Raw genomic sequence first — 15,974 nt, 5'->3', positions numbered from 1 at the left:
TTGGGTTAGAATGGATAAATGGAAGTCCTTCTTCACCCAAAGGGTGATTAACACAGGGAATTCACTGCCACAGAAGGTGGTGGCAACTACATACATTGACAGCTTCAAGAGGGTGATTGATTGGATAAATATATAGAGCAGAGGATCATCAGTGGGTATTAGCCGCAGAGTATAGATGGAACTCTCTGACTGATGCAGTAATGCTCTGTATTCTTGGTGCTGGGGGGGCAACAGTGGGAGGACTTTTAGTGTTCTAGCCCCACTGGTAGACCTCCTGATGGCACCTGAGTAACACTGTGTAACAGAGTGTTGGTCTGGATGGGGCATTGGCCTGATCCAACATGGCTTCTCTTACATTCTCTTAAGTTGACATAGTGGGTCATCTCCAACCATTACCTGGAGACTGACAACCCTAATAGCCATCCTTATTCCTTGAGGCCACTTAGTACAATCTCTTTAACAGCCAACTGAGGAAATCAGGTGTATCACTGAGTGCTTGTTTGGTGAAAGCCTGTTTGGTGTAGTGGTTAAGTATGCAAACTCTTATCTGGGAGAACCAGGTTTGGTTCCCCATTCCTACACTTGCAGCTATTTGGAATGGCCTTGGGTCAGCCATAGCTCTCGCAGGAGTTGTCCTTGAAAAGGCAGCTTCTGCGACAGCTCTCTCAGCCCCACCTACCCCACAGGGTGTCTGTTGTGGGGGAAGAAGTTAAAGGCAATTGTATGCTGCTCTGAGACTCTGATTCAGAGAGGTATATATCTACAGCCTTCTTGCTTGTGCCCACAGTTCTTGTAAGTACAGCTCTTTCAAAATATGTACCTTGTGTTTATGTCCTTTTTAAACATTTAGTTCCACATGCGATATTCAGTGATACACTGTTGCACGCTTGGTAGGCAGTACTGGATTAAAGTTTAAGTTACTATGTTGGACAATGCACTGGATTTTAGGAAATGCAGAATTGGGAAATCACAAGAAGTGACTCATTAAAATGGACAAGGGAGGGAGCAATCAGCTCCACTATGACTTTAGGCAATGCCAGTTCCTTTATCTCTAGATTCTTTTCTTCCTTCTGGCATGGAGAAAATGTCTCTTCCTTAAGGGGTCAGGATCTTCTATGTATTGCTACTACTCAGTGTGTATTTTTTAATGTGGTCACATAGACTAATTTCAAATGGAATAAATGTCTCTTAATGATAGCTCAAATCTTACGTTTTCCAACATTTTTCTCAGAGAAAGCCCAGAAGGAGATGGATGATGCTTTTGGTTCCTCGCAATCAATTAGCTTTGAAGATAAGATGGATGTGCCTTATACCTTAGCTGTGATTAATGAGATCCAGCGTTTCAAACGTGCCATATTAGCTTCAAACCCAAGACAAAGTGTGGAGGATGTGACCGTTCTTGGTTGTTTCATTCCAAAGGTATTAAAGATGGTTATAGTTGCGTTCCTATATTCGAAGAACGACCATTATCCAAGGGGCATTTTAAGAAATGTATCTACCTAGGAACTCACGGTGAGGAAGTCCCACAATACCACAGAAATAAAAAGAAAAATACAGTATTCCTATTGCGCCTCTTCCCCTGCCAGCCCATTTCTTCTTAATACATCTTAAAGGTCTTCCATAAGAGGCAGAAATCCCATCTGGAAGGCTTTTAGGGAAGCAGCTGTTCTAAATTCCTGCAGAGAGGAGTTCAAGAGTAAAGATACAACAGCTAAAAAAGCTCCCCACTGAGTTTCTACTAACTCAGTCTCTGCCCAGGTTGGTATGAGAGGGCCATCACAGAGTTGCCACCTGGAGGCTCCATAGGACTATAGCTGATTTCCAGACTATAGAGATCAATTCCTCTGGAGAAAATGGCTGCCTGTGGCACTGCTCCTCCCCAGTGTCCCCCAGCCACCTCTCCTACAACTTGCCATGAGCCCTGTGTCCTTCCTAGGTCTCAGAAATGGAAGCAGAGGGGGGTTTCTTCACCTTCTTCCTCTCTTCCACAGGCAGCATCTCTCACAACCTTGACCTGAGCCTTTTTCTCTTCCCTGGCCATCATTGGGAGGTAATGGTTGGAGATGATCCATTATGACAACTTAAGAGAATGCAAGAGAAGCCATGTTGGATCAGGCCAATGGCCCATCTAGTCCAACACTCTGTCACACAGTGACAAAGAAACCCACAGTTGCCATGAGAAGGTCTACCAGTGGGGCCAGGACACTAGAAGCTCTCCCACTGTCCCCCACCCCCAGCACCAAGAATACAGAGCATTACTATATCAATCAGAGAGTTCCATCTATACTCTGAGGCTGATAGTCACTGATGGACTTCTGCTCTATATATTTATCTCATCAATCCCCCTCTTGAAGCTGGCTATGCTTGTAACTGCTGCCACCTCCTTTGGCACTGAATGCCACATGTTTATCACCCTTTGGGTGAAGAAGTACTTCCTTTTATACATTCTAGCCCGACTGCTCAGCAATTTCATTGAGTGTCCACGAGTCCTTGTGTTGTGAGAAAAGTACTTCTTTCTTTACCTTCTCTTTCCCGTGCATAATCTTGAAAACCTCTATCATGTGACCCCTGAGTCGACGTTTCTTCAAGCTAAAGTACCCCAAGCGTTTTAACCTTCCTTCATAGGAAAAGTGTTCCAACCCTTTAATCATTCTAGTTGCCCTTTTCTGTACTTTTCCAATGCTATAATATCTTTTTGGAGGTGTGGTGACCAGAATTGTACACATCCTCCTGGACTGAATTGAGAGCTAGTTTTCCTGTCTCATTACCATTATCATTCGGCATCTGAAATCACTCCACTCTCCAAGGTATAGCGACCAATCCAAGTGTTCTAAAAACTAATCAGAGTCTTTTTGAAAGAAAATAAATCCAGATAGGAACAAAGAAAGCCAATCTTCTTTAAAGACAACAACTTTTCAAAATTAGCCCCCCAAAAGTGCATTGTGCTTGTTAGAAGAATCTATCCACCATCCCATACTCTCTCGGAAGAAGTCTGCTTACACACAAAAGCTTATACCTGGAATGCAACATTTTTTATCTTAAACCTGCCATGCAACTCCAACTTGGGTTTCTTTTTCTCTCTTCCTTCACTCAGTCTTCCTCCCCAAAAGAGGAGGAGCAGCCCCAAGGAAGTGTATGTCTGTGAGTGGGGGGGGGGGGGGGCAGAGCTTGTCTTCATATCTCTCCTGCATGAAGCAGAAAGCAGCCATGAATCTCTGTGGAAGGGGAGGGCAGGAGGGAGAGAGAGGCAGAGGGGGAGGAAGAGGGAGGGAGGCAAGAGGCAGGAAACAGGAAGCTGGAAACAAAAAGACACTGAGGAAACTGGGAGATATGCAAGTTATGGTGCAGCTGCAGCAACAGCCCTGGAAAGTAAGCAGGAGATGGAAGTTGCTTGAGGGTCAGATTTGAGCCCTGTGCAGGCTGGATTCATCCCACGGGCCACATGTTTTACACCCCGGGCCTAGAGCACACCTGACAAGTGGTTGTCCAGCCACTGCTTCAAGACTGCCACTGAGGAGGAGCTCACCACCTCCCTGGATAGCTGATTCCACTCTTGTACAACTCTGACTGTAACAAAGTTTTTCCTTATATCCATCCAGTACCTTCCTGCCCTTACTTTAAACCCCATTATTGGGAGTCCTCTCCTGTGCTGCCAACAGGAACAGCTCCCTGCTTTCCTCTAAGTGACAGCCCTACAAATACTTCAAGAAAGCAATCATGTTCCTCCCCCCTTGTAGTAAGAAAGGGAGAAAAGCATTTTTTTTTCTCTACCTTCTCTATCCCATGCATAATCTTGTAAATTTCTATCATGTCACCCTAAGTCGACGTTTCTCCAAGCTAAAGAGTCCCAAGCATTTTAACCTTTCTTCATAGGGAAACTGTTTCAACCCTTTAATCATTCTAGTTGCCCTTTTCTGGACTTTTTCCAATGCTATAATGTCTTTTCTGAGGTGTGGTGACCAGAAATCTATACAGTACTCCAAATGAGGCCGCACCATCAATTTATACAGGGGCATTATGATACTGGCTGATTTGTTTTCAATTCTCTTCCTAATAATTCCCGGCATAGCACTGGCTTTTTTTATTGCAGTTGCACACTGTCTTGACATTTTCAGTGAGTTATCTACCACGACCCCAAGATCTCTCTCATGGTCAGTCTCCGACTGTTCACACCCCATCAACTTGTATTTGTAGTTAGGATTTTTGGCCCCAATGAGCATTACCTTGCACTTGGCCATAGAATCATAGAATAATAGAGTTGGAAGGGGCCTCCACGGTCATCTAGTCCAAACCCCTGCACAATGCAGGAAACTCACAAATTTTGAACCTCATTTGCCACTTTGAACCTCATTTGCCATGTTGATGCCCACTCACCTAGATTCGACAGATCCCTTAAGAACATAAGAACATAAGAGAAGCCATGTTGGATCAGGCCAACGGCCCATCCAGTCCAACACTCTGTGTCACACAGTGGCAAAAAAAATTATATACACACACACACTGTGGCTAATAGCCACTGATGGACCTGTGCTCAATATTTTTATCTAAACCCCTCTTGAAGGTGGCTATGCTTGTGGCCGCCACCACCTCCTGTGGCAGTGAATTCCACATGTTAATCACCCTTTAAGTGAAGAAATACTTCCTTTTATCCGTTTTAACCTGTCTGCTCAGCAATTTCATCGAATGCCCATGAGTTCTTGTATTGTGAGAAAGGGAGAAAAGTACTTCTTTCTCTATTTTCTCCATCCCATGCATTATCTTGTAAACCTCTATCATGTCACCCCGCAGTCGACGTTTCTCCAAGCTAAAGAGTCCCAAGCGTTTCAACCTTTCTTCATAGGGAAAGTGCTCCAGCCCTTTAATCATTCTAGTTGCCCTTTTCTGGACTTTCTCCAATGCTATAATATCCTTTTTGAGGTGCGGCGACCAGAACTGCACACAGTACTCCAAATGAGACCGCACCATCGATTTATACAGGGGCATTATGATACTGGCTGATTTGTTTTCAATTCCCTTCCTAATAATTCCCAGCATGGCGTTGGCCCTTTAGAGTGCCTCACAATCCTCTCTGGTTTTCACCACTGAACCATTTAGTGTCATCCACACATTTAGCCACTTCACTGCTTACTCCCAGCTCCAAATCATTAATAAAGAAAAGCATCAGACCCAGTACTGAGCCCTGCAGCACCCCACTGCTTACCACCCTCCACTGAGAAAATTGCCCAATTTTACTCACTCTCTGTTTCCTATCAATTGGGCAGTTTCTGATCCACAAGCTGGCCACTGTGTGAAATTGGATCCTGTGTGAAACAAGAAACACAGCTGAACACTATGTGAAACAGATGGACAACTGATCTAATTCAGCAGGGCTCTGCTTGTGTTATTTGGGTACATTTTTGAAGAAGTGAGTTCTGAGTCCCAAGAGGGTCCTTGGAACTCCAAGAGGATCAGCCCTGAGACAGTGAGGGATGAAAGCAGAAGGTGCTGGTGTAGATGCACTCTAAAGCAACTGATTTTTCCTTGCAGGATTCCATTATTATTCCAGATGTACACTCAGTTCTTTTTGATCCCAAGATATGGGAGACCCCTCAAAAGTTCAACCCAAATCATTTTTTGGACAAAGATGGAACATTTGTGGATAGAGAAGAACTTCTTATCTTTGGTGCAGGTAAATGCAAAAGTACAAACTTAGTTAGTTAAGCTATGAATTTTGGGCTATCTCCAAGGAGACAAAATTTCTTGCTCACACTAGCTGCTGAATTAAGTGGACAAACGCTGGAGAATACGTAGAGCTGTTACTCACTTGCTGGCTTTGTTTTATTTGTTTTCACAGGAGCCCGTGATTGTATGGGGAAAAATTTGGCAAAGATGGAGCTTTTCTACTTTTTCACCATCCTGCTGAAAGCATTCACCTTCAAGCTGCCAGAAGGGGTGACAGAAGTCAACTTAGAGCCTGTAGGTGGTGTGCTATTGTATCCGCAACTTTATGAGATCCGTGCTGTTCCCCGAGTTCACTGAATCATGGACTATAACAATCATTAGTGCAGCTTATTGCTTCATATCCATTTCTCCATCATTTTAAATGTCATTCAATATTCTGCTCTGATTTATTCAATTCACTGTTCCAGAGTTTCTGTGTCCCATTAATGCTGATCTGAGCATCGCAGTATATGTCACTCTTTTCACATTCTCATGTGCTCCTCATATATTCCTCACAGCCATAGAGCAGCTTCAGGGATTCTCGAGACCTCAAATGAGCTCCAAATGGCACCACATGGAGAGGAATACAGTTGCCAGCTCTAGGTTAGGAACTACCTGGAGGTTCTGGGGATAGAGCCTGAGGAGGGCAGGGACCTCAGTCAGGTATAATGTCATAGCGTCTACCTTCCAGGGCAGTAAATTTCTCCAGGGGGACAGTATCACCAAGAGATCAGTTGTACTCACGGGAGATCTCCAGCCATCTTCTGGAGGTTGGCAACCATAGAGAAGAAGGAGTCCTGCTTCTACCTGAGCAGTCCTTTCATGCCAAAAAATGTGCTAGAGGAAAGTTATTTCACCAATTTTGTCCCTTCAAGTGGAGTTATCTGTGCATGTGGAACAGCAAAAATGGTGGAATAACTCCTCCCCCAGCACAGTTTTCTCATGAGAAAATTGCTCAGGGGGCAGCAGAAGTCCCTTCTCCCTCTGCAGTCCTGTTCTGACCTTGTTTGGCCTCTATGATGGTCCCCCATCCATTTTCCTCCCTCAAAGGCAAGATTTTCCCTCCAATTCTCCTTCCCTATATTGCCTAAGCCACCCTAGTAATAGGTTTTCTTCTTTGCTGATGAACTCTGGCAGTCCCACCCTGTCACAGTATGCTATTTTGGCTGCTGGCTGAGCCCAAGAACCTGAGGGAAGAATTGGGAGTCACCCCTTTCACTTAAACAACTTAAATATCCCTTAAGGCATTTTGAAATTCCAGACTAACACAATATTATATTTAACACAGAAGGAAAAGGTCACGTGAAATCAGGGGTCAAACATTTCTGAGATAACTCAATATAGATAACTCTGAGGTAAAATCAGTAAATGTACACACTTTACTTCTTATATTTCAGCCTAATGAGAGTTTCTTAAGCTATTTACACTGCTATCCTAAAGAGAGTTACACGAATCTAAGCCTATTCATTTGGATGGGCTTAGACTGGAGTAAGTCTCTTTAGGATTGTACTGTTAGTTACTTAAAATCTTTATAGTGAGAGGCTTGTGTTCTAGTGTTCTCCCCAAACTCTCCAGTATAATTTATTCTCTGACTATTTTGCTTTCCAGAAGGCTGGTGCATTCTTTCCAGTGCCCAACCTCCTTCTTTTGAAACTCCATTACTTCAGTTTTTCAACTGATTCTTATGCTTTCTACAGGCAGTTTCTGACCACACCAGACCAGGGAACTTTTCACTCTTCAGAACTAACTCCCTGTTCGACTGGGTAGGGAAATTCTCCTCTCACTAGAAGATTTATCCCCTTTCTTTGGCCCGAACAGGAGTCTTTGCCTACTTCCCAAACTTCCTTCCCAACTCTCCCCCACTATCTGTGTTAAACTGTTCTCAGTCAGAGCTAAATTCTGAAATGGTCAACTCAACTCTTCTCAGCTATGGCTAGAATCAGACTGCCCACTCAGCATCCAGTTCAAAAGACTTTCTCTGCTCAGTTGATGCTAACCAAACAGTAGCATGGTTGAACAGCCTGTGACTTGAGATTCTCTGGCTCTGTGAAGAATTATTCCTTCACAGTCTTTTATCTGTTTACACTGCACTTTTATGTTTTAAAAGTGTAGTCTATCACAGCATCTCCTGTTCTTTAAAAAGTTGCGTGGCTGTGGGGAACAAATGGAAACATGTGAAAAAAGTATTGGATATTTTGGCTCTGATATCATAGAAAATGAATTCGTACAGATTTTATACTGAATCAGTGACTATCACCTAAGAAACCCCATTTTTCCCCATCTGCAGTGAATGCACAAGCGCTCTGTATTGCATATGAATCTAGAAGTCAAAGGCAAAGGGAAGCCTGCTTGCTGAATAAACTCTTGGGAAACATTTACCTTCTCAGTTTGTGGCATATTGTTCAAAATGGTGAAGTGGAGGTCAAAAATAATCAATTTGTGCTGAAAAGGAAATTTTCCTGCTGAGAGGAATCAGCCATGGAGGGGTTTTTTGGAAAATATTTCATGCTTCCTGGAGAACTAAAAAGTAGCATGGTTGACAAAATGTACAAGTCACACCAGTGTAAAAGATTTATGAATGAAAATGAAAGGTGTTTCAGACATGAGCATTAAATCAACTGTCAGCCTTGCCAGTACTGATGTTCCAGGACTCCTCCATAAAGGAAAGTGGATGGTGGGCATTTGCACTGTGGAAAAGCATTCTGACCAATATAAGTCTTACATTCACACAACACACCTGACTGAAACAAGAGCTTATGTAAACCTCACACATGACTCACGAAAGCTCATACCCTGCCACAGATTGCGTTAGTCTTTAAGGTGCTACTGAACTCTTGCTCTTTTCTACTACCGACACATGAAAACACACTCACGTGACTGTGAACTGAAGCAACAGGATTTAAAAGCTGTTAGCCGGAGTGGGTTTCCACAGTAAAAGGGGAAGGCTGCTTTTAGAATAAAGTCCACACGAAGCTTGAAAGAAAGAAAGAAATGGATGTTGTTTACTGTGAAAGGAATCCACATTGTAAGAAGAAAGCTAGACCAAGGCTTCTCGCTAGCTTTCCCACTAAGGGATGGAGAGGGAGGCTGGGAACGCCCCTTTTAGACAATCAGGGCCTAAATCAGTGAGAGGCTTGACTGCTCTGGGTTGGGAATGGGCTGCCAGGTCCCCCCAAGCCACCAGCAGAGGATGGGGAGATAGGGTTGCCAGATGCAGGCTGGTAAACCCCTGGAGCAAGGGTGACCAAACAATGGCTCGGGAGCCACATGTGGCTCTTTCACACATATAATATGGCTCTTGAAGCCCCCACTGCCCTGCCAGCTGGCTTGGAAAAGGCATTTGTCTCTTTAAATCGTTCCTCCAAGCTAAGCCAGCCAGTTTGGCCATCCCTGTCCTGGAGATTTGGGGATGGGGCCTGGGGAAGACAAGACCTCAGTGAGGTACAATGCCGCACAGTCCACCCTCTCAAGCATCCATTTTTCCATGGAACTGATTTCCGTAGTCTGGAAATGAGCTGTAATTCCGGAGGATCCCCAAGTCCCTCCTGGAGGCTGGCATCCCTAGACCTTGGAAAATACCTGGAGATTGGGGGGAGGTAGAGATTGGAGTGGGCAGGATTTTGGGGGACTTCACCATGGTGCAATGCCATACAGCCTCCAAAAACAGCCATTTTCTCCCGGGGAACTGAGCTCTATAGTTATTGTCCTAAGTAATGCAGCATTTTCCTGCAATCAGAGTTTCATTATAGTAATTCAACGGCAATCATTTATTAGGTTTAAAAGCTCATAAGCCATACACCCATCAAATTTGTTATTTATTTTTGTTTTATTTATTTTGTAAATTTCTATTCTGCCCATTCCCTGCAGGGCTCAGGGCGGAGCGCAACATATAACAAAACAATAAAATACTATAAAAACATTTTATAGACAAGACAACTCAACAGGCCTCAGATTACCATGACATCACATATTGCCCAGCCTAGCCGTCTCACATCATGATATCGCATAGCGATGGCAATTTTTATTCCAATTCGTAGCACAGATGACAGTGCTGGCCGGGGAGGCCAACCAGATCAAGAATAGACGCCCACAGCCTCAGTGAAAAGCCTGGTGGAACAGCTTCGTTTTACAGGCCCTACGGAAGGCTAATAAGCCAGGCAGGGCCCGGATCTCAATAGGGAGCTGATTCCACCAGGTTGGGTCCAGGACTGAAAAAGCCCTGACTCTAGTTGAGGCGAGGCGGGCGTCTCTTGGGCCAGAGACGGCCAACAGATGTTGGGAGGCCGAACATAACAACCTCCTGGGCATATATGGAAAGAGACGGTCCTGTTGGTATGTTGATCCCAAGCCGCGTAAGGCTTTAAATGTTAGCACTAGAACCTTGAAGTGGATCCGGTACTCAATGGGCAGCCAGTGCAGACTGCGGAGCACCAGCTGAATGCCCACCCGTAAAGGTGGTGCAGTCAGCAGGCGAGCCGCCGCATTCTGCACCCACTGCAGTTTCCGGATCAGTCTCAAGGGTAAGCCAGCGTAGAGTGAGTTACAGTAGTCTTGTCTGGAAGTGACCATTGCATGGATCATTGTAGCCAGGTCCTGGGGGGATAGATATGGTGCTAGCTGCCTGATCTGCCGAAGATAACAAAAGGCAGACCTGCCAACTATCGAGATCTAGGCCTCCATGGAAAGCAAGGAATCCAAGGTCACTCCCAAGCTCCTCACCTTTTGGGCTGGCACCAAGGTGACACCATCCAAAGCTGGGAGCTCAATGCCCATACCCACCCCACCCTGACTCAGGTACAGGACCTCCATCTTAGCTGGATTTAGCTTCAGCCGGCTCTGTTGTAACCACCCAGCCATGGTTCCCAATGTCTTGGACAACTGGTCAGGGGCGGCGACTGGCTGACCACTCATCAACAGATAGAGCTGGGTGTCACAGGCATACTGGTGGCAACCCAGTCCAAAACCTCAGGCAATCTGGGAGCGCAAGGGGGCACATATAGATTTTAAATAATATTGGCGAGAGAATGGCTCGCTGCGGCACTCCACATATAAGTGGATGCCGCAAGGAAGTCTGCTCGCCAAGCACCACCCTTTGACCCCGTCCCCGGAGAAAGGAGGAAAACCATTGTAAGGTCACCCCCCGAACTCCAGCGATGGTGAGCTGGTGGGTCATAAGGCCGTAATCGACCGTGTCAAATGTTGCTGACAGATCAAGAAGTATCAGCAGTGCTGACCCGCCTTGATCCAGATGCTGTCTTAAGTCATCTGTGAGAGCAACTAGGGCAGTCTCCATCCCATGGCCTGGGCGAAAGCCGGACTGGAATGGGTCCAAGGTGGATGTCTCATCCAGGAAAACCTGTAACTGCTTTGCCACCGCTTTCTCAAGTACCTTACCCAGAAACGGTAAATTTGAAACTGGGCGGTAGTTGGCCAAGACCCCAGGGTTTTTTTTCAAAAGCCAACAAACCACTGCCTCCTTCAATTTCTCTGGGAAGGTCACTGTTGAAAGGGACGACAATATCACCCAGAGAATCCCTGATACCATCCCGACTGACTTTCACCAGCCAGGATGAACAGGGATCCAGGGGGCAAGTGGTAGGTTTCACTGCAGCCACGATTCTGTCCACATCCTCCAATAAGAGCCCGCTGAAGCAGTCCAATATAGGACCAGAAGACAGCCAAGGGGCTTCCAGCTTGCGTACTGTATCAATCATGGCGGGTAGGTCCTGGTGGAGAGTCAGGATTTTATCTGCAAAATATGTTGCAAAAGCCTCAGCGCCAATATCCAATTCTCTACTATTTTGATTGCCCGATGGCAAGACTGTTAATGACCGAATTACTCTAAAAAGTTGGGTTGGGTGTGACTTCGCAGACTCTATGGAGGCCGCATAGAACTCTTTCTTAGTGGACTTCATAGCCCCTTCATAGACCTTCATAAAAATTTTGTAAGCGGCTCTTGGCTCTTCATCATAAGCACGTCGCCACACTCGCTCTAGCCATCTAAGTTGCCATTTGATCCTCAGCTCCATGGTATACCACGGGGCAGCTTTGGTGTGACAATGAAGAGGGCACTGGGGAGCGATGTCATCCATGGCAGTGGAGAACCGCAAGTACCAGTCCTCCATTACCTCATTCAATGACCCGCCGGAGGGCATCGGATCCCGCAGGGCCTCCTGAAACCACTCTGGGTCCATTTGGCTCTGCGGGCAAGCATAAATCCGCTCACCGCCTAAACAGGAGAGAAGTTTCAGGTCTAACTGGGTTTTCCGGGCATAATGATCTGACCATGGAACTGGCTCCGCTGTCACCAGATCTGGTAATATACCTGCCCCAAAGATCAAATCCAGTGTGTGACCGGCCTGATGCGTTGGAGTCGATACAAATTGGCTGAGTCCTAGTGTCTCCATGGACAACACCAGGTCCTGTGCCTGCTGAGATGCTGCATCATCAACATGGACATTGAAATCCCCCACAACTAATAGCCTGGGGAAGTCCAATGCCCAGGTGGACACAGCATCCAGCAGGGCAGGCAGGCTTTCTGGTGGTGCAGTAGGTGGTCGGTACACCACGCAGATTGCCAAACTCTCCTCGGCTTCCCACACTAGGCCGACACATTCAATGCCGACAATGTTTGAGGCAGGAAGCGCCCTGAAAGAAGAAGAATCCCGGACAAACACAGCAACTCTCCCACCACCACCCATTTGTCTGAGATTGGTGGAGGACAGAGAACCCGGGCGGGGTAAGCTGGTTTAAGGCAACAGTGTCGCCTTCCCGCACCCAGGTCTCCGTCATACATGCCAGGTCCACCTGCTGCTCCACGAGAAAATCTTGCAGCGTAGCGATCTTATTATGATGGACCTGGCATTAATCAACACCCGTGTCGGAGATGGGATCTTCCTATGAGTTGAAAATTACAGTAAATATAATGTAATGTATAGTAATGTAAATCAGTATTTAATGACACTCTTGGATCTTCGTAGCTTGTTCATAAATGAAAAAGAAAATGACACCTCACTAAAAGACCACCCAAAAAATACATTATGAATATGAAGAATATAATTCCTCACAGGACTGTGAAAGGAAATTTTCATAGTTATTATCACAGCAGGGATCTATCATTTGCAAAGGATAAGGGGAAATTGTTAGGCAGAAGACAGAAAGACAGATGTTGGAGACCTTGATTGGCGGGAAGGTGGCATTAAAATGTTCTAAATGAACATAAGAACATAAGAGAAGCCATGTTGGATCAGGCCAATGGCCCATCCAGTCCAACACTCTGTGCCACACAGTGGCCAAAAAAAAGATCCCAAGTGCCATCAAGAGGTACGCCAGTCCACTATGCCACCCAGAGCATCACAGCCCCAGACAAAGTTCCAACGATAAGCTGTGGCTAGTAGCCACTGATGGACCTCTTCTCCATATGCTTATCCATTCCCCTCTGGAAGCTGTCTATGCTTGTAGCCACTGCCACCTCCTGTGGCAGTGAGTTCCATGTGTTAATCACCCTTTGGGTAAAAAAGTACCGTATTTTTCGCACCATAAGATGCACCCCCCCAAAAAAAAAAGTGTGTGTGGGGGGGGAATGTGTGTGTCTTATGGAGCGAAGGTACCTTCCTCGGAGGGGGGGCCATCCACTGCCTCCGCCTCTGATCCTGGCGCTTCCCCCGCACCTGCCTGCCTGGCTTCAGCTTCTTCCAGCAAGCACTGGAATCACTCCATGCTGCCCCCACCGCAAACCCAGCGCTTTGCGAGCGCCTGCTGCGGAGGGGGCAGCGTGCTTCCTCCGTGCCTGTCTGCCTGGCTCCAGCTCTGACGCTTACAGCAAGTGTCAGGATAGCTCCCTCTGCCCTCCGATCCCAGCGCTTGCTGTAAGCATCAGAGCTGGAGCCAGGCAGACAGGCACGGAAGAAGCACCCGCCCCCTCCGCAAACCCAGCGCTTTGTGAGAGCCGGCTGTGGAGAGGGCAGTGTGCTTCCTCCGTGCCTGTCTGCCTGGCTCCAGCTCTGACGCTTACAGCAAGCGCCAGGATCGCTCCCTCTGCCCTCCGATCCCGGGGCTTGCTGTAAGCATCAGAGCTGGAGCCAGGCAGACAGGCACAGAAGAAGCACCCATCCCCTCCGCAAACCCAGCACTTTGCGAGAGCCGGCTGTGGAGAGGGCAGCTTACTTCCTCTGTGCCTGTCTGCCTGGCTCCAGCTCTGACGCTTACAGCAAGCGCCAGGATCGCTCCCTCTGCCCTCCGATCCCGGCGCTTGCTGTAAGCATCAGAGCTGGAGCCAGGTAGACAGGCACAGAGGAAGCACCCGCCCCCTCCGCAAACCCAGCGCTTTGCGAGCGCCGGCTGTGGAGAGGGCAGCGTGCTTCCTCCGTGCCTGTCTGCCTGGCTCCAGCTCTGATGCTTACAGCAAGCGCCAGGATCAGAGGGCAGAGGGAGTGATCCCGGTGCTTGCTGTAAGCGTCAGAGCTGGAGCCAGGCAGACAGGCACGGAGGAAGCACGCTGCCCCTTCCACAGCCGGCGCTCGCGAAGTTCTGGGTTTGCGGTGGGGGCAGCGTGGAGCGATTCCAGCATTTGCTGGAAGAAGCTGGAGCCAGGCAGGCAGGCGCGGGGGAAGCTCCGGGATCAGAGGCGGAGGCAGCGGATCGCCCCCCAGGAGGAAGGTGCGTCCTATGGTCCGGAGCGCCTTATGGTGCGAAAAATACGATACTTCCTTTTATCGTTCTGCCTCGACTGCTCAGCAATTTCATTGAATGCCCACGAGTTCTCGTATTGTGAGAAAGAGAGAAAAGTACTTCTTTCTCTACCTTCTCTATCCCATGCATAATCCTGTAAACCTCTATCATGTCACCCCTCAGTCGACGTTTCTCCAAGCTAAAGAACCCCAAGGGTTGGAACGCTTTCTTCATAGGGAAAGCGTTCCAACCCTTTAATCATTCTAGTTGCCCTTTTCTGCACTTTTTCCAATGCTATAATATCTTTTTTGAGATGCAGTGACCAGAATCGCACACAGTACTCCATATGAGATCGCACCATCGATTTATACAGGGGCATTATGATACTGGCTGATTTGTTTTTTCAAACCATTCTGGCTGAACAGAATGGAGAAATTGCTGGATTACAAATTATTATGAAACTTGGAACAAACACACCTTCCCAGGACTGAACAGGAATACTGGGGTTTTTTATCTCATTACATTACTGGGTATAGCTATACATCCACAGTATTCCAATGTATTTCTCTTTTAGAACAGTGTATCAGAACAATGTGTTTTTTTTGTCTTGACATACTCAAATAAGGTTTATGGGCTATTTATCTCAGTACATATACTAACCCATCTTCCACTTTATTTTCATGTACCCTGTTTTTCTAATGGCAAACTAATATGTATTTCTCTTTTAGAACAGTGTATTAGAATATTGGATTTTTATTTTGTATTGGAAAGGAAGGAAAGGTCCCCCGTGCAAGCACCAGTCATTTCCGACTCCGGGGTGACGTTGCTTTCACAACGTTTTCACGGCAGACTTTTTATGGGGTGGTTTGCCATTGCCTCCCCCAGTCATCTACACTTTCCCCCCAGCAAGCTGGGTACTCATTTTATCGACCTCGGAAGGATGGAAGGCCGGGTCAACCTGGAGCCGGCTACCTGAAAACCCAGCTTCCACCGGGGATAGAACTCAGGTCGTGAGTAGAGCTTAAGACTGCAGTACTGCAGCTTTAACACTCTGCGCCATGGGGCTCTTTTTTGTATTGACATACTCAAATAAAGAATATTGGCTGCTTATCTTATTAGATACTAACCCATCTTCCACTATATTTTAATGTATTCCTTTTTTTTCTAATGGCAAACTATAATGATGCTCTAACATTTGGGAAACTATGCCCTCTATTTAAACCCAGAACTAACAAAGCCAGAATGATACCCAGATTTATGGCACTTCACACTTACGACATCAATCTGCTTTTTATCACCCTCCACTGTTGTTTCAGCTCAGTTAACAACACTAACTAACACACATCCCAATGTGTGATTCTTTTAGTCTGCTAAAAACATTCCCATGACTCTACATACCAGCTCACTGCCCACTTTCTCTATATTAAGGGCAGCTTGCCATTCCATTTTTGTCTGATGAAGTCCGCTTAGAGCATACGAAAGCTGACATTCTGAATAAAACTTTGTTGGTCTTAAAGGTGCCACTTGTCTGCTGCTTTGTTCTATTGCTTCAGACCAACACGGCTGCTCAACTTGGCAGCTGTATTTATTCTCAGCATAATTCC

General features: G+C 46.5%; 1 protein-coding gene across 1 annotated transcript in view; it reads left to right on the top strand.

Annotated features, from left to right (window-relative positions):
• The window catches only part of LOC132574367 (cytochrome P450 2J2-like), a 53,984-nt gene extending 47,966 nt beyond the window's left edge, over positions 1 to 6,018 (top strand). Inside the window, exons 7-9 of the mRNA XM_060242730.1 lie at positions 1,232 to 1,419; positions 5,527 to 5,668; positions 5,834 to 6,018. Of these exons, the coding sequence (XP_060098713.1) occupies positions 1,232 to 1,419; positions 5,527 to 5,668; positions 5,834 to 6,018 (515 nt within the window). The remainder of the gene's footprint in view (positions 1 to 1,231; positions 1,420 to 5,526; positions 5,669 to 5,833) is intronic.
• The last annotated feature ends 9,956 nt before the right edge of the window (positions 6,019 to 15,974 follow it).

Source organism: Heteronotia binoei, chromosome 6, assembly GCF_032191835.1.
Source record: "Heteronotia binoei isolate CCM8104 ecotype False Entrance Well chromosome 6, APGP_CSIRO_Hbin_v1, whole genome shotgun sequence".
NCBI classification, from domain to species: domain Eukaryota; kingdom Metazoa; phylum Chordata; class Lepidosauria; order Squamata; family Gekkonidae; genus Heteronotia; species Heteronotia binoei.
Note: the sequence above shows the minus strand (reverse complement) of the source record. Positions and strands in the feature narration are given on the sequence as shown.